Source organism: Rhinolophus hipposideros, assembly GCF_964194185.1.
Source record: "Rhinolophus hipposideros genome assembly, chromosome: 20".
Lineage (NCBI taxonomy): Eukaryota > Metazoa > Chordata > Mammalia > Chiroptera > Rhinolophidae > Rhinolophus > Rhinolophus hipposideros.
This window is the reverse complement of record NC_138066.1, coordinates 37,978,872-38,000,397: the sequence shown is the minus strand read 5'-3', so window position 1 is coordinate 38,000,397 and position 21,526 is coordinate 37,978,872. Positions and strand designations below refer to the sequence as shown.

Sequence of the window (21,526 nt, the reverse complement as noted above, 5' to 3'; positions counted from 1 at the left end):
TTGCAGCGTTCTTTCTGCTGTGGTATATAGATTGGCCTCTTTTTGAGGAGATGAGTGCGAGTGTTACCTACAGAATGCCAAGCATTGTTTCTCTTTAATACAAGGCAGCATTTTTCACCAATTTACTGGTAGGAAATAGTTGGTATGCTTGTCATTAAACGTATTTTTTTTCCAAAACATCTCAGTGTTGTAAGTTTGATTATGACCTGTTGTTGGCCTTTTTACTGTGCTAGGTCTACCAGACAATTCCATTCCATTTTCCAAACATTTATTGAGTGCCCATTTGTTAGCATGGCATGATAAAAAGGATAAGAAGATAAAATCAGTCCTTTTTGTTCATTTGTTCAAAAAGTAGTAGTAAAAAAGAAGATGGGAGAGGAGAATGGTACTTGTACAGGAGACTGTCAAATTAGGGTACTACAAATTTATCTTTGACCAGTACCAGCATCAAAAGTTGACCGCTATGATATTTAGTAGTGATATCGTCAGCTATTATTTGTCGAGTATGTATTACATGCCAGGCCCCATGCCAAGGCATTTTGGAGATTTTTGTCTATTCCAGGTAACCATCCAAACCAGGTGGTATATCCCTCATTTTACAGATGGGAAAACAGGCTCAGAGAAATTGAGGCCACACAGTTAGTAAATTCAGATTCGAACCTCGATCTCTCCTAAGATGTGACTTTTCCTGTGGTTCCAGATTGTCTCAAGTATAAGATCCAAACTCATTAACTTATATGACTTATAAGATTTTAAAGCATCTGGTACCCTTGTAATGGGTGTATCTCTTTTCCCTTCATTGTCTTGCCATCCTGCAGTTTCTGTTGTTGTCTGGACGTCCTGGTCTTTTTCATTATTCTTGTTTTTTTGCGTATGTTCTTACCTGTCTGGAATTGCTGGTACTCATTCTTCAAGACTCAAGTTGATGTTATCACTGACATCTTTCCTAGGCAGAGTTAGTTGCTTTATTTTCTGTGCTCCTACAGCACTTTGGTCATATTTCAATAATAGCACTTTTACTAGTAATCGTAGTAGGTAACAGCACAGCGTGCTTATTACTCTGTTAGGTGCTGTGTCATGCACTATTATTTCATGCAGTCCCTCAGTAAGGTAGGTACTATTATCCCCATTTTACAAATGAAAAACTTACCCAGTTTACACAGCTATCAAATCAGAGGTAGCTTTCAGGTTGGACCAGCTTAGCTTTTAGGCACTGTGCTGTTTTACCTCTTCTACTTACTGTGTTTCCCCGAAGATAAGACCTAGCTCTAATATTAATTTTTGCTCCAAAAGACGCATTAGAGCTGATTGTCCGGCTAGGTCTTATTTTCGGGGAAACTCGGTATATGCTTCCTACTTATAATTTATCACATCACACTGGACTGAGAACTGCTTGAATGAGAGTCTTTCTTGTTTTATTCATTTTTCTAGCATTGAATCAGGGTCTGGCATCTCGAAGTTGCTCAGATATTTGAATTAATGGTTGAGTAAAACCAAGTATGTAGGTTTAGTAGAGTCTGAGAACAATGTCCAGACTTGGGGACTCAGCTTCCTGCTGTGCTGTGGATTACCTAGGTTGAACTATTTCTGTGATATCCTATAAAGCCAGTTGAGGGATATTTCAAGTGTGAAGGTTGTGTTATGGATAGTTATAGTCTTACTTTATTATGTATTGTATATCATTACAGCAGTCATCTTTTAATTATGAGTTTACTTTTGTGTGACACATTGTACATACACTTGTTTTTTTGTGGACTAGTGCAGAATTTATGTTACATGTCTGAATAGATAGAGCTCTATTACCAGCCAGTGGTAAAAGAAATAATATGCATTACTATTCCTCCCAAAGGAATTCTTAATTTAACTATTGTCTTCCTACCATTTTGAATGCCTCAAGAATGATTTGCTGTATTTTACATGCGTTTCTGAAAAAAGTTGATTTTTCCTGTGGGATTTTTAAAAGTTACTATTTTTCCGGTGTAGTGCCTTTTTTGGAAACCAGCCCTTTCTTGTTCTAGTCAAATTATCAAGAAAATTTGATATGTCAAACAGGTGTACGTGTATTTTTAGACAACTGTGTGATATTCTCATACCGTTGACCCAGTGTAATATGTTTTCAAGTTCTTAAGTTATTTGCTGAGATTGCTAGCCAATTATCTTTCCTACCAATTTACATAGAATTAAATGTAATAGCTGAATTTATTCTTTTGTGTTATTGGCTGACCTCAGTAGTGCTTTAGAATGCTAATTTATTGCTTTGTACCTCTTTAAACCTTACAACCTATGCAGTAATCTGTAGCGTAATTATTTGGATCTTATAGTTAGAGAAACAGGCATAGTCCTAGAGAGAGGTTTGGGAATTTGCCCAAGGTTATACAGCTAGCAGATGGTAATAATGATTTCTGGTGTCTCTGACTTCAGAGATCTTTGGTTTTTATAATAATACACTGAAAGTCATTGTAAATCAAACTATATAATCATGAGAACAATAGTGAAGAATTAGGGTTTTTGAGGAATTGACCACAATGGTGTTTCTACTTTCTAAATTGAGATAAATTTTAAGTATGCTAATAAAATTTTGACACCGATAATCCCCAAGAATGTCCATTTCTTTTTGGATAGGCTTTTCCTCTTGAGACATTTTTTTGAATTAGTTTATTTGGAATGAGTAAGGGAGAGCGGGACAGAGATGAAGTCTCTTATTTATTTGGTGACAGAAGAGGACTGGTTGTGTTCATAGGTGGAATATGAAGCTATCCCGTATGGTTCTGTCTGCCAAACATAGCATTTTTGTTTTCTCATGGCAGGTGAGATCAGCATTATTATATGCTTTGAATTTAGGAAGTCCAAATTATAAACAAGTATGTTATTTGTTGTGAGGTAGGGCTGTGATTAATTGATCTACTTAGTGACATCAGACTATCTCTAAAGGAATAATGCTAAATACAGTACAAAACATAAATTTGGTTGGGGAGATTTGAAGCAGAGAGAGACAGGGACGTCCACAATATGCAGTTTAATATCCAGAGTCAGGTGCTAAAAGATAGGGTTATGAGTGATGCAATATACTGCCAAAGATGAAACTACTTTAAATTTGGCTCATACCTAGTCTAAATGGCAAAAGTCAGACAGGATTTAAAACTTTAGTCTGTATAATCTTCATGTTAATAATTGATTTGTTCATCAGAAACTTTCGATCCACTGATTTAGACTATGAGTAATATTTTTCATTAAATTTTTAAAGAAATTATATTAAATTTTAATAGTCATAGGAAGACAAGAGAATATTCCCTTTTTAGGGTCTTAAATATTGTGTTTTGCTGTTTGAGATTGTGGGCTGTTGATTCTGATCTTGGAAGAATTGTCCTGATAATTTCTTCGTCTAGCTCTAATTTTTCCTGTTAATTACCATACAGTTAATCACTGGAAAAGGTACAGACAGCTGTGGGATTACGTGGATTCCCAAATCAGCACTGGTTAGCAAATAATAAGATTCCACTTATATGGATAGATTTAGGGCAGTCTGTCTCTATATTTAAATAATCACCACAGCTAAATTTGTAATAGTTTCCACATTTGTCCTTGTGCTTGAAAGCAGAATCCTTGACCTGTAAGGAAATAAAGCTACTATGTATTTTGCAGGTCATCCAGGTTCTATTAGTTTTTCATTAGACCTGCCTGGAGTTGAAGCTTTTTTTGAGAGTAGAGGCAACTGAAGGAAAGTCAACTGGGTGTATGTGTACAGATATGTGCATTAAAAAATCTTTTAACATTTTTTAGAAAAGTGAAATTGCTTCTAGTCTGGTCCCTTTGAACTTAATTTTCTGATCAGCATAAATGAAAAGCTATATTTCAATTCTGAAAGCCGATAGTATTTAGAAAGGAAGAGTTGATTTAGACAATGGAAAAAAAAAAGTGTTCCATGCAGTCCTCATTAAAACTAAATTTTAGAAATGCTTTAACATAGAACCTGTGTATTTTCACTAGAATGACCATATGTTCCAGTTTATTCCTTTTGTCTTGGCATAACTATTATTAGCACTTCCTTTTACTCTAAAAGTGCCCTGGTTTGTATGATACATTATGTATATGATCTTCCTAGCTCTAATGGGAGTTGACAGATCTAAATGAGGTTTTGAAAGCAGGGTAAAGCTGAAAAAAATACTTTTCAAATCCCTGTAGGGGCCTTCAAATAATCAGATGCCATACTATTTTTGAAAAGTGATCTTATTAAGTCTAAGTTCATAAGAATGACTTGAAAAAAATTTGAGGGGAGGAGGCAAGAAATAAAATATTTATCATCACACTACCACCACCACCATTTGTGCCCTGGGGATTTGAAATCACATTTTATATTCCATTCTTCCTTTTTTTTTTTTTTTTTTTTGCTTTTCTAGTGCGCATTCAAAAGGACAAATGGATTCAGAGTGAAAAGTAAACCACTTACCCTTCTAAAAGACAACCACTATTTCCAATCACATGTTTATTCTTTCAGAGATACATAATACATATACAGCATTCTCCCTTTCCAAAGAGTAGCTGTAAACACATTTTTCGACACTTTGACTTTTAATAATATGTGTGGAGCTTATCCCATAACTAAAAGGTTTTTGTTTTTATTTGAAACTAATTTTAGATTTATAACATAGTTGCAAAAATAAGAGTTTTGGTGTACTACTCACCCAACTTCCCTTACTGCAATAACCATAATATGATTATCAAACTAGGAAATTAATATTGGTACAAAAATATTAACTAAACCATAGACCTTATTTGAATTTTACCACTTTTTCCACTAATGTCCTTTTTCTGTGCCAGGATTCCATCCGGGATTCCACATTGATTACATTTATTTATTCTTTGTCTCCTCTCACCTATAACAGTTCCTCAGTCGGTCCATGTCTTTTGTGGTAACTAGAAGGTTTTGACTAACTCTGCTTTCTATAGAGAATATTGTTTCAGAATTATGGAGGCAAGGTGATTTTCTTTTTAATCTTTGGGTTTTATATAATGTAATACAATGGTAGGAATATAGGACTAAGAAGCCTTTGTGAACTTATGATAGTCTCTGTATTAGTTTTTGTATTTGTAAAATAGTAATGGTAAAAAATCCCCTAAATTCAACTGATTGCCGAATCCTGTACAATTAAGTCCTCACTTAACAACATCTATAGGTTCTTCGACTTTAAGCACAGCTACTTATAAGGAAACCAGTTTACCATAGGCTAATTGATATAAACAACAGTTAAGTTCTTACAATGTTGTAACAAATGGCTGAATAAAATGATGTTATTCCAGGACCTGCTGTGTTGAGCACCTCACAAGCATTTTAGGATAAGGTTTCTGAAAGGTATTTTGTAAAGCTTAAAGAAGCTGTACATGTCCATGTATGGAGTGGTATTGACCTGTCCCAAAACGTTTATTTTAAACAAATCTTTTATTTTAGGACAGTTTTAGATTTACAGAAACATTGCTAAGATAGTACAGAGTTCCCATATACATATACCTCATATATCCTGTTTCCCCAAAAATAAGACCTGGCCGGACAATCAGCTTCAATGTGTCTTTTGGAGCAAAAATTAATATAAGACGCTGTTTTATTTTAATATGAGACCGGGTATAATATAATATAATATACTGGGTCTTATATTTCTGCTCCAAAAGATGCAGTATAGCTGATGGTCTGGCTGTCTTATTTTCGGGGAAACACGGTATTTTGTACTCAGTTTTCCCTATTATTAACATCTTAGTATGGCACATTTGTTACCTTATTAATGAAGCAGTATTGATAAATTATTATTCACTAAAGTCTGTACCTTTATTCAGATAGCCTTAATATTCCCCTAATGTCCTTTTTCTGTTCCAGGATCCCATACAGAATACTACATTACATTTAGTTGTCATGTCTCTTTAGATCTTCTTGGCTGTGACAGTTTCTAAAAACTTTTAAAGTATAACAATTTGTTTAATGTTATAATTGTCATTAATTTTGGGTCTAATTTAATAAATATTTCCATTTACCCTAAGTATCTATATATGCTCTATAGCACAGTGGGACCCTGTGTCTAATTTTTTTTTTTTTTAAGGAGGGCGCAGCTCACTGTTGCCCATGTGGGGATCGAACCGGCAACCTTAGTGTTAATTAGCATCATGCTCTAACCGACTAAGCTAACTGGCCACCCTATAATTTTTATTGTATATTTGTTTAATCTTTTTAAAGCAAACAGTTTGACTTGTACATTTGTGTTTGTGACATTGTTAGGTACACTTATGATTTATTTGATATAAAAGCCTTTATTAGGAGCATGGATCTGAAATTTAACGTTCCTATAGGAAAAAACAGATTTGCTTTAAATGATCTAGTTCAGGGAAAACCAAGGACTGCTCGCTTATTTTGGTTAAAGAAAGAGGCAGAATTTATGTTCTTTGACCACCTTAATGGCCAACAAATATAGTTCTAACTCCTCTTTCTTTGAGGAAGGAGCTATTTAATCTTTGAGGCAGTTGCCTCCAAAAATCCATTGTCTTTGATCTTCTCAATTTTCCCCTTTGTTAAATCCTATATATACCACTCTACTAGCTGCACATAGAGTAAATCATAGCAAATAAATCCTGTGCCCTATAAAGTCAACCTTGTACCCTTCTGCTTCCCCAGTGCTCCCACACGACTCCATGGCACCTGGCTAAGATCAAGCTCGCTTCCACTTGGAAATCTTGCCTAACACTTCTAGTCTGTACTCCCTCAGCTTTTCATTTACACCTCTGTCATGGCACTTACCTTATTGTAATCATTGTTTACCTGTCTCCTCCTTCATGAGGCGTATTCCTTAAGTCCAGGTATTCCTTTCTTTTTTTTAAATTGACGTCTATTGGGGTGACAATTACTAGTAAAGTTACATAGGTTTCAGGTGTATAAGTCCAGGTATTCTTTCTTCACGTATATGTCCTGTGCCAGAACAGTTCCCAGTAGATGGCAGAAAATTAGTGAATATTATATATTGGTTTAGACTAATGTCCTTTAAAAAGAGAAGAGGTTGGTTCATACAAGATGATTATTTTTTTTAAGTTAACCGCTGTAAAGACACGGTGCTTCTACATCCTTGCTCTTGTCCCCTAATTTTTTCAGTCTTTTTAAGGTGATTTGCACTGTTCACAAATTATGCCCATAAAGGGCGGTTTTGTAAAATACTTTCCTCCAGATATTTTTTGTTAGACTGACTTTATAGGGAGAACTTTAATCTTATACGTAGGTATGTTACTGAATCCAGTAGTCTTATCACTGGAGAGGAAACCTTCTGCTAACTATGTCTTTAATGTCTTAGAACATTGTGCTTCCCTTTATGAAAATGTATTACTACAAACAAGTAGTACAAATGTAAAAGTGGATATTGTTAAATGTTAAGGCTACAAACAAGTAGTACAAATATAAAAGTAGATATTGTTAAATGTTAAGGCTACGTTGTTAACAAAGTGAAAGAAAGCCCTACTTTTATGTTAACATTTTTTAGAGACAATCATTGTTATCAATTTTACAACTTTGTAGTAAAGTGTAAAATGAAAGAAATGCTTTAGGAATGAAAAATGCTTTAGAAATGTATGGGTTTACTCAAATTAGTAACATTCTCTTTTTGTTGCTTACTGTTTTTTTTTTTTTTTAATGAGGAATATTGGGGAACAGTGTGTTTCTCCAGGGCCCATCAGCTCCAAGTTGTTGTCCTTCAATCTAGTTGTGGAGGGCGCAGCTCAGCTCCAAGTCTAGTCGCGTTTTTCAATCTTTAGTTGCATGGGGCACAGCCCACCATCCCATGTGGGAATTGAACTGGCAGCCTTGTTGTTGAGAGCTCGCACTCTAACCAACTGAGCCATCCGCCTTCCCCTCCGGCAGCTCAGTGCAGCTCATTGCCTTAAATCTAGTTGTGGAGGGTGCAGCTGGAATCGAACCGGTTGTTCAGAGCTCACGCTGTAACCAGCTGAGCCACCTGGCTGCCGCTTTGTTGTTTACTTTTTTAAAAATATGTAGACTTTATTTTTTAGAGCAGTTTTAGATTCACATCAAAGTTAAGCTGAAGGTAGAGAGTTCCCATATATCCATTTTCTCCTTCACACACATAACCTCCCCACCATCAACATTTCGCACCAGAGTGGCACATTTGTTACAAGAGACAACCAGCACTGACATATCATTATCAACCCAGGTTCTAGTTTACATTAGGGTTCACTCTTGGTGTAGTTCTGTGGGTTTTTACAAATGGAGTATAATGACATGTATCCACCAATATAGTATCATACAGAATAGCTTCACTGCTCTAAAAATCTCCTGTATTCACCCCACCCCTACTGCCCCCATGCTGGCAACCACTGACTTTTTCCCCCAGTTCCATAGTATTGCCTTTTCCAGAATGTTATATATTTGGAATTATACAGTATGTAACCTTTTCATTTTGGCTTTCACATGGAGGAACCAATGTCTTTTTGTGGCTTGATAGTTCATTTCTTTGTAGTGCTGAATAATACTCCATTGTATGGATATACCACAGTTAATCTATTCATCTATTGAAGGACATCTCAGTTGCTTCCAAGTTTTAGCAATTATGAATAAAGCTGCTGTAAACATTGTGTGCAGGTGTAGACATTAAGTTTTTAACACATTTGGGTAAATACCAAGGAATGCAATTACTTGGTCAGATGGTAAGAGTATGTTTAGTTTTGTAAGAAACTCCCCAAACTGTTTTCCAAAGTGGCTATACTATTTTGCCTTCCCACCAACAATGAATGAGAATCCCTGTTGCGCCCACATCCTTGCCAGCATTTGACATTGTCAGTATTTTGGATTTTAGCCATTTTAGTATGGTAGTGGTATTTTGTTTTAATTTGCAATTCCCTGATGATATATGGTGTTGAACATCTTTTCACATACTGATTTGCCATCTGTGTATCTTCTTTGGCGAAGTGTCATTTCAGATCTTTTGTCCCATTTTTAATTTTAAAAGGTTATACACAGACACACACGTGTGTGTGTATATATGTATTTTTTTTTTGATAATAGCCCTTTATCAGATGTGTCTTTTGCAAATATTTTCTCCCAGTCTGTTGCTTGTCTTCTTATTCTCTTGACAGTGTCTTTCACAGAACAGAAGTTTTAAATTTTAATAAAGTCCAGTTTGTCAGTTATTCTTTCATGGATCATACCTGTGGTGTTGATCTAAAAAGTCATCACCAAACCCAAAGTCACCTGGTTTTTTGTTTGCTTTTTAGTTGGTTTTCATGTCATTGGATTAAGGCTACATTTATTTTGGTGGTAGGTGAAATATATTTTATGCTTCACCACCAAAAATTATGCTCATTGCGATTCACATTTTGCTTTTGTGGGAATTGATGGCATTTATGTTTTTATATTGACAAATTTTAAATTAGTCAATTAACCCTTTTCTGTAGGGTAAATTTAATTCAGTTTAAATCTGTAAATTCCTGGAATTTTAGACCAAGAAATGACATAAGAGAGTGCCTAGTTCAAGTTCTGCATTTTATAAATGAATACACAATGGATGAGAAATATAATATGATTTGTATGAGGTTATACAGCAAAATAGCAATAAAAATAGTACCTAGAATTGGTGATAACTGGTTTAAAGAACTGAGATGGAAGATATATTGATAATTTTTCTTATATGAAAAGTACTTTTTTGTTGGTAGGTGTTTCTTATTGTGGTGGTTGCTATACTATGATACATTTTGTTAAAACTTGAACTATGCACCAAAATGGGTGAATTTCACTGTATCTTATTTACATTATATTTTTAATGAAAAAGGGAGGGAAAAGTCAGTATTTGTGTATCTCCCCCCCTAAAAAAAATATTTTTTAAGCATTGCAAAAGTTTAAATTATTTCTCAAAACACATTATAGTGGTGGTTACAGGAATCTCTGTTAAAATTCATAGAACTGCACATCAAAATAAAAGTCAATATTACTGTATGATAGATTTTTAAATAAAATAAAAAGCATGCATAGACAGTTCTAGAAACACATAAGAAGCTGGTACTAGAAGTTAACTCTGAGAGAATTGAGTGCCTAAAAGACAAGTAAGTTCGTGCTTTTATTATATCATCTTTGATATTGATAAACTTTGGGACAATTCTCTTTTGATTTAAAACATGGTTGTCCTAAATTAAATACTTTATAAAGCCTTAATTACTTTAAAAGTAGTACCAACTGGTGGTAGGATGAGGTTTTTTAAATTAAATCATATAGAGCTGTAGGGTAAAAGAGAATTATGAGATTTGACTGGCATTGGCGTTCTATATTATTGTGAAGTTTAACTTCATCTAAGTATTTGAATGTTTATTATTTAGAAATTTAGAAATACTTGCAATTAATACCTTTTAAGTAGCTGCTAATCTTTCAAATGTTGCAGTAGAAGTTAAAATGCCAAGAAGCAGGTGTTATTTTAAAGAGATCACTTAACAAAATATTGGAGGTTAATTTAAGACAGACTTTCAGGATCCATAGCAGTTTTTTCACTTTTTAGTATTTGTTGATGATTGCTTTTCCTCGGTCTTGGAATACCTACTCTTCAATCCTATTCCATTTTTAAGATTTGCTTTTTTGTCTTTGAAAAACATGTTCCTGTTATTCCTTTCGTCTTTTGGAAAGACTGCCATACAGTTTTATTTTTATTATTTTTATAGCGGTAAAATATACATAACACGAAATTTACCATTTTAACTATTTTAAAGTGTACAGTTCAGTGGCATTAAGTACATTGATAATGTTTCATGACCTTTATCACCTCCACTATCTAGTTCCGGAACTCTCTCCTCACTACCACACAATTTTAGCCCCTAATTATTCAGCTACCATATTAAATTTTTAGGGTTGTAAGAGGTAAACAAGACTCAGTTCTTGTCCTTGATGACTTTGTAGTCTGGCCAGAGAAACAGTAAACATGTATTTATGATAAAGTGTAGCAAATTATATGTTAGTGCTCTTTATTGTTAAGTTTTATTTATTCAACTAAAAGTTTACCTTGAGAAAACAAAGTATCTTTTTGTTAGATTAACGATCAAGTTGTCTAGCATTCCACAAACTGAATTAGTTTAGCCTAGACTGAAGTCTTTAGTCTTTTCACTTAGGTCAATTCAGGACTCACAAATCCTCATGCCTTCTACTTTGTAACAAGAAGGGAACAGAAAAATTGATACTCTGATTTAAAGCCAAATTACTAGCTCTTCTTTCTAATGGTGAAGAGAGATCAGAGAAAACCATGATAGAAAACATTCTAGTTGCAGTGACAGCTTGCCTGATTATGGTCAAATATGGCATTATGAAGGCATGTTTATCTCTCTTGGCAGATCAGTTGAGGAATAACTGCATTTGGGATACTGTGTCAAGAGATTGTTTTTGAATTCCTTGAAACTTAGGAGTTAGCTCTTGATAATTTAAAGTTGAATATTTTAGCAGTTTTAGTTAAAAGCAATGTTACCAACATTGAACAGTATTATATAGATTTCATTTGCATTCTCCTATTACTATAACTTATTTTCTTTGGTACAGGATTATTTATGAAAAGTAAAACAATACGCCCTTTGTTTTTAAGAGTCTTCCTAATATAGTCAGTCTAAGAAAGTTGAAAACCCAAATGGTTGGTAATATTTTAGTTAGCAATTTCAATGCTAGTCATAGGAAGTAGAGTTCATATTACTAGACCTAGACTTTTAATTGTTTTAGATTTCTAAAAAGTCTGAATTTGTGGCACAGTTTGATTGTCTACTTACTATAAAAGAATGAAAAGTTAAAAATAACCCCTAGTTTGATGAGGTTATTAGAAATTTTGGTATTTCTTTTGAAAAAATAACTATAGTCTTATTTTTTCAGGGTAATCACTTTGATCAATATGAAGAGGGACATTTGGAAATCGAACAAGCATCACTTGACAAGCCTATTGAATCGGTAAGATGATCAATGCTTAATTTTGGGTCAGAGCTAGTTAGTTAGGTAGTGTTCGTGTGACATTTGATGTGAATGAAGTTAAACTTATTAATAACATAGTACAGTTTAGAGCTGTTTTCTTGCATGCCTGATAGTAATCAAATAGAGTTTGGGATGTAATCTAATATTTAATATGTTGGGATATCAGTCTGAAAAATCTAGGAACAAATTAGAATTTTCATGGAAAAATATCATTTTGGCCCATACTGATATTCTATTAAGATAGCAAGTTAAAAGTTTAGTGTTTTTGTAAATTGAAAAAAGGAGTAAAATGTATTTTGATCCTTTAAAAGATTCACCTTTCTTGGGCAAGACAATCATATAATGTTCCATTAGGAATAGTTAAGGACTATACACTTCATTTACCAGACTCTTGTGAAATATGGTAAATTTGGTTTCTGTAACTTAAGAGATGTCTGGGTTTTGTCAAAAGTTGATTCTATCTCTTTACGCAGCTTAGTTTTGGATATTGATACAAATCAGTAGAACAAGGAGATTTATTTTCCTGACTCATTAATTTTTTTTTAATCTTAATTTTTTAACATTGTTTTTATTTTGAGAAGCCCTTTATTTTCAAGTTGCAGAGTCCATTGTTAAAAATGTCTAAACTTGTCAGTATCGTCAGTATTTAATATTTGTGCTTAAGTGTACATATTTCATAAGGGTTTCAGTGAATTATTTCCACTTGAGTGAAAAATGATCAAAGGGAATCTTAATCTTTATAACAGTTAAGACGTCCCCCTTTCCCTTTAAGAAACACTAGCTGCTTCTCCTCCTTCGGGAAAATAAGGCAATTTAGAGCACAGATATTTTAACTTTAACTTTTATTTTCAAAACTGTAACATAGTAAAGGATCAACATATATTTATGTTCCTAATTAGGTTGGTGTTGTGTGTTTGTGTGTGTGTTTAGATGTTTACAGAAATTTACACAACTTGGGGTGTTCGACATTTTTCTTCCACAGCAGTTGGCCCATATTAGCTAAGCAGCCATGATCTGGTTTGTATTGCACGGTCTGCCTTTTTTTAATTTCTTCTCTAGGGTTTCTTTCTCCCCCACCTCCCCTTCTTATTTCTGTTCTTCTGGTCCAGTGAACACTGCATATAGTACCTTCTGTCTTAATGTGCTGGCATGATGCTAGACTTAGGCATGGCAGTAATTGATGACGCATGTGATAATGCTGCAGAGGGAGAATTCACATCTGATGTACTGAAAGCCCAGTCTTGTGTTTTGACTTAAGGTTAAATGCCAAGCCCACTTTGCTCATTTAAAAATCAATGAAGTTTTTGCCTTGTTCTGTATCATCTCGGGAACTGTCACAAGGCAGAATTTTACAATGAAATCTGTAGGCTAGCTAGATTAGTATTTTGTACTTGAAAAATAATTTCATTTTTCTATTTTAATTTAAATGTTTCTTTGGGTCAGAGTTTAAGAACAGACAGCTGTCAGAAGCAAGACCCAAGTACCGTATTCTACAAGGTACATGGTTGGTTAATATTCTTATACAAGCTATAATTCTGTCGGTACTCTGACTCAATAATTGCAGGAAATTTAATTAGACTAAATTTGCAGCCTAGTATTCATTATCACTATACTCAAGAAAGACTTTTAAAAAGCACGAAATTAAATGATATTTAACATTTTTTAAGCCTTCTTTATGGCTGCATTTTAAGGTTTTTAGAACATTCATTCCTTTGGCATGTGAGACTAGTGCTTTTCCCTCTCACACTGTCCAGGATTTTTTCAGCACATATTACAAGGAGAACACTATGAGAAGACAGTCTGATTGAATAATTATTGTTGAGTAATATCAGTTGGAATTGATATATGCCTTATTTATCAAATAATGTCTTCTCCACTTAAAAATTGCAAACGATACAGTACTCAGACTGGATATTTAATTTTTAATAAATAAGTGTATGTTCAGACGTATATATTAATAAATTATACTTCTAATATAAATTAACTTCCAAAATACATAAATATGTGCATTATTTGTGTTGTGGTAAATTTAGGTGTGAGGAAGAGGAGCTTCATAGTCTATATTATGTTAGAAGTTGGACACATAATATAGGAGGGATTTTATTTCTGTTATCAAATCATTTGGGGATAAATTTGAAGTTTTTAAAGAAACTCCTAAAATGATTGGCATTAATGTAGATTGTGTGGTTACCCCCCTGCCTGCCAAAAAAGAAGTGCTTTATAACCTAAGGAATGCCCACCAAATAAGTATATATTATATAACTGACCGGCTATATTGAGCTGTCTTGGTCTTCGTGGGAAACGGTTGCTTCTATCACACAGATAGAGTCTGCTGAATTAAAATCTTTCTCTGCAGCAATATCTATTGAGAGGTGCTGACTGTTTTGCTACAGCATGCAACTCAAAAGTGGCTGGAAATATGCAGCTTTGGGAGTCTACAGATCATTGCAGGAGCTAAAGGTCTAGTCATTGTTTTTTTAACAAAGGTAATCTGCAGCAGCTGGTAACCGTGGAAGTCTCTGCACAGGTTTGTGCCACGAATATGCCTGTGTAAAGGGTTATTGTGAGTATAGGATTAAGGTCTTTATGTTTTGTAATAGGGTAACTTTGTTGCAAACCAGCAAGATGGGAAATGAGATACAAAGATGCAGTAATGCATTATTCTTTTAATAAATTTCGGAAGCTTAGATTTGTTAGTGAGATGACAGGTATTTCAGTTTCAGTGAGGAAATACAGAAAACACGTCAAAATCTAGCATTTGTAAAGTATTTCATAATCTTTAGTATAAAGTTTAATTTCCCCCACTTTATTTCAACCAACCAGATACCTTTCAGTAAAATTTCTGGTTAAGAATAAAACACCATTCTAAGAAAATTATGAAAGAATCACTACACAACTTGATTATGTGAATTAAAGAGAAAGTGTTAACATTTTACCTTTATTACAAAAAGCTTTTTAGAACTTGAATTTTAAGTTATTGCTTTATGAGATTTTTAGATCCCAGCTATAATAATTATGACCTCCACATACTTAAAGATAAAATATTTAAAAAACAAATAAAACTTAATCTAAAGCCATAGGTAGCTCAGTCAAGGATTCCACCATAGTTGCAAGAAGCGATTGATGTGATTTAGGATATGTGGTCCTTTATGACCTTTACTATAGAAAGAAGATGAGAAATCAGGCAGGAGAGTGATTATAAGCTATACATAAGGCAAAATGCCTGCATCATAAACTTAAAATATATTGTCATTGTTGCAGTTGGAAGTGAAACTACCCGTCAATCATTAGTTGGTCTTTGTTCTACCTGACTGATGAAAATCCAATCTTTACAGTTGTCAGGTTGACTGAGCAGGTTTTAAAAAATTAATGTAAGTTTTCAAACTCCTGTGGCTGATGTTTACTTTGTTCATCTAGAGATTTAGAAGTATATGTGTAATTGGGTTTTGTCCTGTTACATATCTGTTTAGATCTGTGGACTCCACTAGTTCCAAACTGTAACTCTGTACGACTGCTGATTTGACATTTAGCAGTGACCATATGTGGACTGCACTATAAATAATGTGCTTCTTGGAGCTGAATGGTGTAGCATTACTATATGGCTTTTCTCTCTAGTCTTCATTGTGTCATCTGTAGTGAGCTATAGATTTTTCGTTTGGGGAATTTTTACAACTTGTTTGCATGGGTTCACCTTAGTAGCATTTGGTTTTTGCTTATAGAGTCTATAATACACAATCAGCAAAGCTTACAATCCACTCAAGAGACTTAACCATTTTTGTCACTGTTGACTATGAGCTAAATGGTATAAATTGAAGGTGGCTGTCAACTAAAAAAATATTCAATGTGGAATTAATATTCATCCAGTTCTTGACATAATTGTAGGATAGTTTTCTCTTGAGGCATGATTGATATTCTATTTCCTGCTATAAAAACTTTGAATGAGCCTCATATAATGAAGTAAGTTTTTATCTGTGTTTTGGCAGACTCCCATTATACAGATTGGTGGTGCTGTTGCCAAAATGATCATTGTTACTGTGAATGATACACAGCTTTATGGAACAGAGAACAGTTCCAGGGAAAGTTTTCTACTTGATACTTAATAAACAGAAATGTTTAGGAATGACTGGAACAGTAATGTTTCGGGTTTGTTTTTGGTTTTTATGCTGGTATTGTGTTTTCAGCATATTGATAGTTGTTTATAATATACTTTTCTTGCTTTCAAAGATCTTACTTAAAAATGATATCCTCACACGTATAATAGAGGGGAACAAAAGATAAATACGTAGCGTTTTTATTATACATTTAAGTTTAGAAATGGGGGGGGGGAGTAAAAGCCAGCTGAGGTAATCTAGGTTTAAAAAGTTTGGGTTCATCTCGGCTTCATGGTTTAACCAGAATTAAGAACTTTATGCCTAACCAAAGAAAATGCCACGCTGCCACCATTTTGGAATCTTGATCACAGAGAATATAACAACTAGGTTATGAGAACTCTTTATGAATCATGTGGAAAACCAGCTTTTTGCCTACCTCCCATGAGCAAAGTTCAGTTGCTTTATTGATTATTTCAAAATTAGAATTTCCCTGCAGTTCTTCATTGTGCATTTAAATTATAAACAGGCTGTTAGGCTGTCGTGCCCCTTTGTTAGTCATAAATCACACTTACAAAAGAAAACAATTTCTATTTATTTTTGGTTCTATGAGATTATAATTAAACCCCAAATTATATGTTTTATTTAAAAATAAAAAAACTAAAATATTTTAGTCACTATTATAATGACTGAAATAGTAAATTGTTAGAAGTAAAGGTAGTCGTCATTGCCCTTGTTATATCTAGATTGCCTGTTTGGACAATAAACTGCTTACTCTTTACGGTTATAAATAACATCTGTGGGAATAATTGGCAAAATCACAACCCTAAACAGAGAGAGTACATTATTTCCGCAGACTGGCCATTGGGTCTCTTGTTCTTTCACAGTGAAAGTTCAATGAACGTTTTGGTCATTTCAGAGGTAGACAAGTCTGCTTAGTTTTACTTTGTCGTAAGGTAGTTTGGTGTGCGTTTCTTGTGTTACCCATCATCCTTAAACCCACTGGATTTTTGATGAGTGTTTATAAAACTTTTTTTTTCTTTTTTTGGTAGGAAAAGGGACCATACTGAATGCTAACCCTTTCTGCAGAGTCACAGAGCTGCCTTTTTCCCTCCAAAAGCAGGTAGTCTGGAATGACAGGAAAGGTCCAGATTTTCTGTATTAGTCATTCGCTTAATCTAGGAGATTGGTGAGCGGAAGACGTTCTGGGATATATGTCTCTTGTTTCTGTTGCCTTTGTTATAATCACAAGGACATAGAGTAGCATGTGTTAATAATTTTAACATAGTTCCTGACATTTCATTCCCTGTTCATACTTGGGAACGTAGATTTAATTAAAGAACAGTTTTCACCTCAAGTTTTAGAAGTGCCACTGCCATTTCGTATCAGTAGCTTTTTTGAGAAGGTGACAGCCATCTTGAGTGGTTTTGTAAAAGTGGTGCTAATGTGTATAACCCTAAATTTTTCTTTTTTCTCCCTTTCCCTTTAACATTTGCTTTTCCTTTCACTGTTGTCAGTCACAACACGCTGCTCTTGAACCTCTCAGCTGGTCTTGACTCGTGAATTTACTTATGCTTTCACTCTTTAATAAATACATTAATTGCAAGCAGTGAATTGAAAACAAGACAAAAAAAAAAAAAAACAACGACCATTAGTGAATGGACAGTTTCTTACTTTGTGTTACATTTAACTGTTCTTTTGACAGCCCAGTTTTTAAAGCCAGGTTCGTATGGAAATGCTTTCACTCCACTTGCACTGCTTTTGGAAATAGCATACTGCTTCATCTGTCTGTTTATTTTAGTGCATTCATAATATAACACAGTCAGCATAATGTCTCATCTCCACTTAGCCAAAGATTGAGTTTTCTTTAAAAAAATAAAATAAAAGAGGGGCAGCAATTTTTGTCAGCATGGTTTAATACCCTAAATCTCTGTGCCAAGTATAGTTATAATAACATTAGTCTATTAAAAGATTAAACAATAATTTAATCAATCATATAATCTTAGAGTTATTCTGCTATCTTTGTCCTTTCCATAGTTATTCAGTTGTAAGAGTTATGATGTAAAATAAGGATTTTATTTACAGGTAAGTTCATTTTCAATAGTATAATAAAGGCCTCTTTACCTTTTCATTTACTGCTAACATTACTTGTATTGAGGTTTTTGTTTATTTATTTTTTTACAGTAAGGTTATTTATAAATACTTAGGTACTCAGTACTGGTTAAGGGGATGCTTTTCCTGACAGTTCATTTGGAAGGAGAGAAGGGATGAAGAGGCCACATTGTTGGGTTAAGTATTTATGATGTTTAATAATGTGGAAGTCATCATCTGGGATTACATATAACCTTAGCATTTTCTAATTCTTTCAGTTCCTAGCAAAAAATAATTTCTAGTGACCTTTTGTGCCCCATGATGATTTTGTATATATATGTTTAAAACAGTAGTGTCCTTTGTTTTAGAAAAAAGTTTTCATTATCTTTTGACTTATTTTTGTTTTTAAAAAAGTATCCTCATCTCCCTCTTCCATCAATGAAATAATCAGCTGCTCAGCCCAGTTTTCCAGTTTGCATGCTGTCATAAACTTGTAGAGGAAATTGTCCTTTGTGTGTGTTTTTTTTGTTTGTTTTTTAAAAACAGCATCGGAGAGGCTGAATCTTCCTCTTCTAACTTACTTATTCTAAAGAAGATAACAGTAAAATATTTTTTTTCTTTCCTCTATAACTCCAAAGAACATTTTATCATTGATATGGAGCTAGAAGAGAAAAAGCAGTTTAATATGAGATGTTTAATTTCAATACAGAGATTTATGGTTTTGTTAGCTTTATAAATTGATTTCAGAAACTAAGAGACTATTTTCAAATGTTGATACCAGATTAATAATACAAATTACACTTTAATACCTATAGAACACTTTGTGTTTATAATTTTTAAATGTCTTCCTTTGGATAAGTAGTGTCATTTTATCTGATACAGTTAGTGGTTATTTAGTGTTGTCTCCATAGTGGACGGTATTTCTAAAAAGCAAAGAATTGGACAAAGGTTTGCAGAGGTTTCTAAGATCTTGAATCCATACACAAAAGCTGACATTTAATTGTTGTTTCTGGTGTCTTTTCATACAATTTACATTGAAATATCTTTTCTAGTGTGCTCCTAGGAAGATGAGACATTATGTTTATTGGTTTTTTTTTCCCCCTACATGCACTAATGGTTCTTTACTGTTAACTTATTGCTAGGCCTGTTTCATTCTAACATTTTAGCATTTTTGTTAGATTACATGTTGAAATGCATCACTCAGTCTGTGCTTGAGCTCATTTTATTTTTCTGTTTAACCAATTTAATTTCTTGTTTTACTAACCTCACTGTTTTTTCAGTTTAATATTGGCTGCATGCTAGTTAAATATTTATATTTTTTTTATATATATATATAAAAACCAATCAAGTCTAGCCTGGATTTTGCTCTGATTGTGTTTTCATTTCTAGTGGTGGGGCAGTCTTACACTTACAACTTACTTTGTATCATGAAAGCCTGACACAAAAAAAATAACTAAACACAACGTAGATTTTCTTTAAAAAAATCTTAAAGTGGTGCTGTCTAGGTGGTGGATATGATTGTATAAGTTCCTTGATTTTATGCCTTTTTTAATGTTAGTTTTAAACTTCATAAATGTATTCTTCCCTCTTCCCCTTCCCCTTTTTCTCCTTTTTAAAATGTTATGTACAAAAGTTGCCCAGCACACCATCAGAAAGGACCCTTACCCCCTATGTTCCATATAAAATACTAGTCAGCATTTCTTTTACATGAATGCCCCTTTTGTTGGGCACATTTACCCTACTATTAGCACCTTTTTTGCATGCATATATGTAGAATTATCTCTTGCTCATCACCTGTTTTAAATGTCACTAGGAAGGGAAGAATATATTATTGGAATATTTTTGGTTTGTCTCTCTGTTCTGTCTGTCAGGATAATATTGGACATCGCTTACTCCAGAAACATGGGTGGAAGCTGGGCCAGGGATTGGGAAAATCTCTTCAAGGTAAGTTTTTTAAATGTATCAAACAAAAAAGAAAGAAAGAAAGAAAGAAAGAAAACAATGTTTCTGATGCAGATCTTGTGCCTGAATGTATTTGTTGTCTTTTAAAAGAAGTGTTTGGGTTCTTTTCCCCCTTCGCCCCACCTACTCCAGGACAGTCTTGTTTTTTCTATAACTGTATTTTAACTATTAAGCTAATAACTTGTAAGAGTAAGCTGCTGTGTCATGAATACTTTCTAATCAGACATATTGTGTATGGCTCAACCTGTTCTAAATTTTTTTGGTGGAGGTGATGGGTAGATGGAGTAAAAGAAATACATAGTATCAGGGTGTGCTTTGTATCATTTAGTGATGTACTGTGGCTTTGGTATTATAAAAGTAACCATTCTGTAGCAGAGTTTAACTCTCCCTGCCCCCAATTCTCTTTGAAGCTGGTTATTGCCTTGGCTCTTTTTCTCTGCAATCACAATCCATGTAGTAGCAGAGAGAAAAATTAACCCATATGAAACATAAAATGGAAGCAGAGGTTTCCTGTGGCTCTGAGCAGAGAAGCCATTTCTCATGTTCAGGTCATGGGGTGGAAAATGTATGGCTTAAAGTTTCCATTGTATAAATTTTTCCCTTTATACTAATCATTTGGATAAAAACAAAATGCTAATTATTTCTGCTTCCAGGTTCTTGGTAGTTGGAAACCAATCAATTCCATTCACTTTTTAGCTCCCTCACATTCAAAAGCTACTCATACTTTGCAGATGTGAACACTACCCTACAAATAATGAGAATCATTGTACTTTTACATCAGATCATAGAGGACCTCATTGTATAAAGGGATCTTTGGGGAGAGGTATGCTACTGTTGACTATTTGCATTTTTGAAATGGATTTCCATAATTTGAATGGGAAGTCTTAATTTCAAGTGTGTGTGTGTCTGTTAAGGGATACAAGAGGACAGGGCATGACAAGCAGGACATTTCAGCCTTTAAAACTTGCTTTTTAAAGTTATACTTCTACAGTTTCTATTCAGTGGTGACACAAAGGAGATGTTTAATAAATATATTTCAAATTAATATCTATTAGTAAGCATTAACCTCTTTTGGGGGGAGACGGAAAGATTTGATTATCATTAAACTTGTTTTCCCAGTGGCACAAGAACTAATTGCAAACAACTCAAAAATACAATAAAGAGCCATTTGTATGGCATAGACTATAGATTTTTGTAATAGTCTGAGAGAGAGAGGGTAATCAGGACTGAAATAGAAATGACTTCTTGACAGAATTTCTCTTAGTGGTTTGATTACAAGTGTTGGGTTGAATTGAATGGAGGTGATTGCTCAAAAGAAAGTCTGAAGACTGGATTTGGTCTTTCCCTGCTATTTGAATCATCTTTTTTTTTTTTTTTTAGATTTTTTTTTTTTTAAAGATTTTATTGGGGAAGGGGA

General features: G+C 33.8%; 1 protein-coding gene across 7 annotated transcripts in view; it reads left to right on the top strand.

The window, feature by feature from the left end:
* The window catches only part of GPATCH8 (G-patch domain containing 8), a 79,277-nt gene that overhangs the window by 7,355 nt on the left and 50,396 nt on the right, over nucleotides 1–21,526 (top strand). For 3 of the 7 annotated variants that reach the window (XM_081027487.1, XM_081027491.1, XM_081027489.1), the window contains exons 2-4: nucleotides 11,873–11,947; nucleotides 12,951–12,999; nucleotides 20,019–20,091. Coding sequence is in view for 2 of the 7 variants with exons in the window: in XM_081027486.1 (XP_080883612.1) it covers nucleotides 11,873–11,947; nucleotides 20,019–20,091 (148 nt within the window). In the remaining 5 variants the exon portion in view is untranslated. Of the gene's footprint in view, nucleotides 1–11,872; nucleotides 11,948–12,950; nucleotides 13,000–17,761; nucleotides 17,780–20,018; nucleotides 20,092–21,526 lie in introns of all 7 variants that reach the window. The other 4 variants (XM_081027488.1, XM_081027486.1, XM_081027485.1 and 1 more) reach the window with 2 other exon arrangements.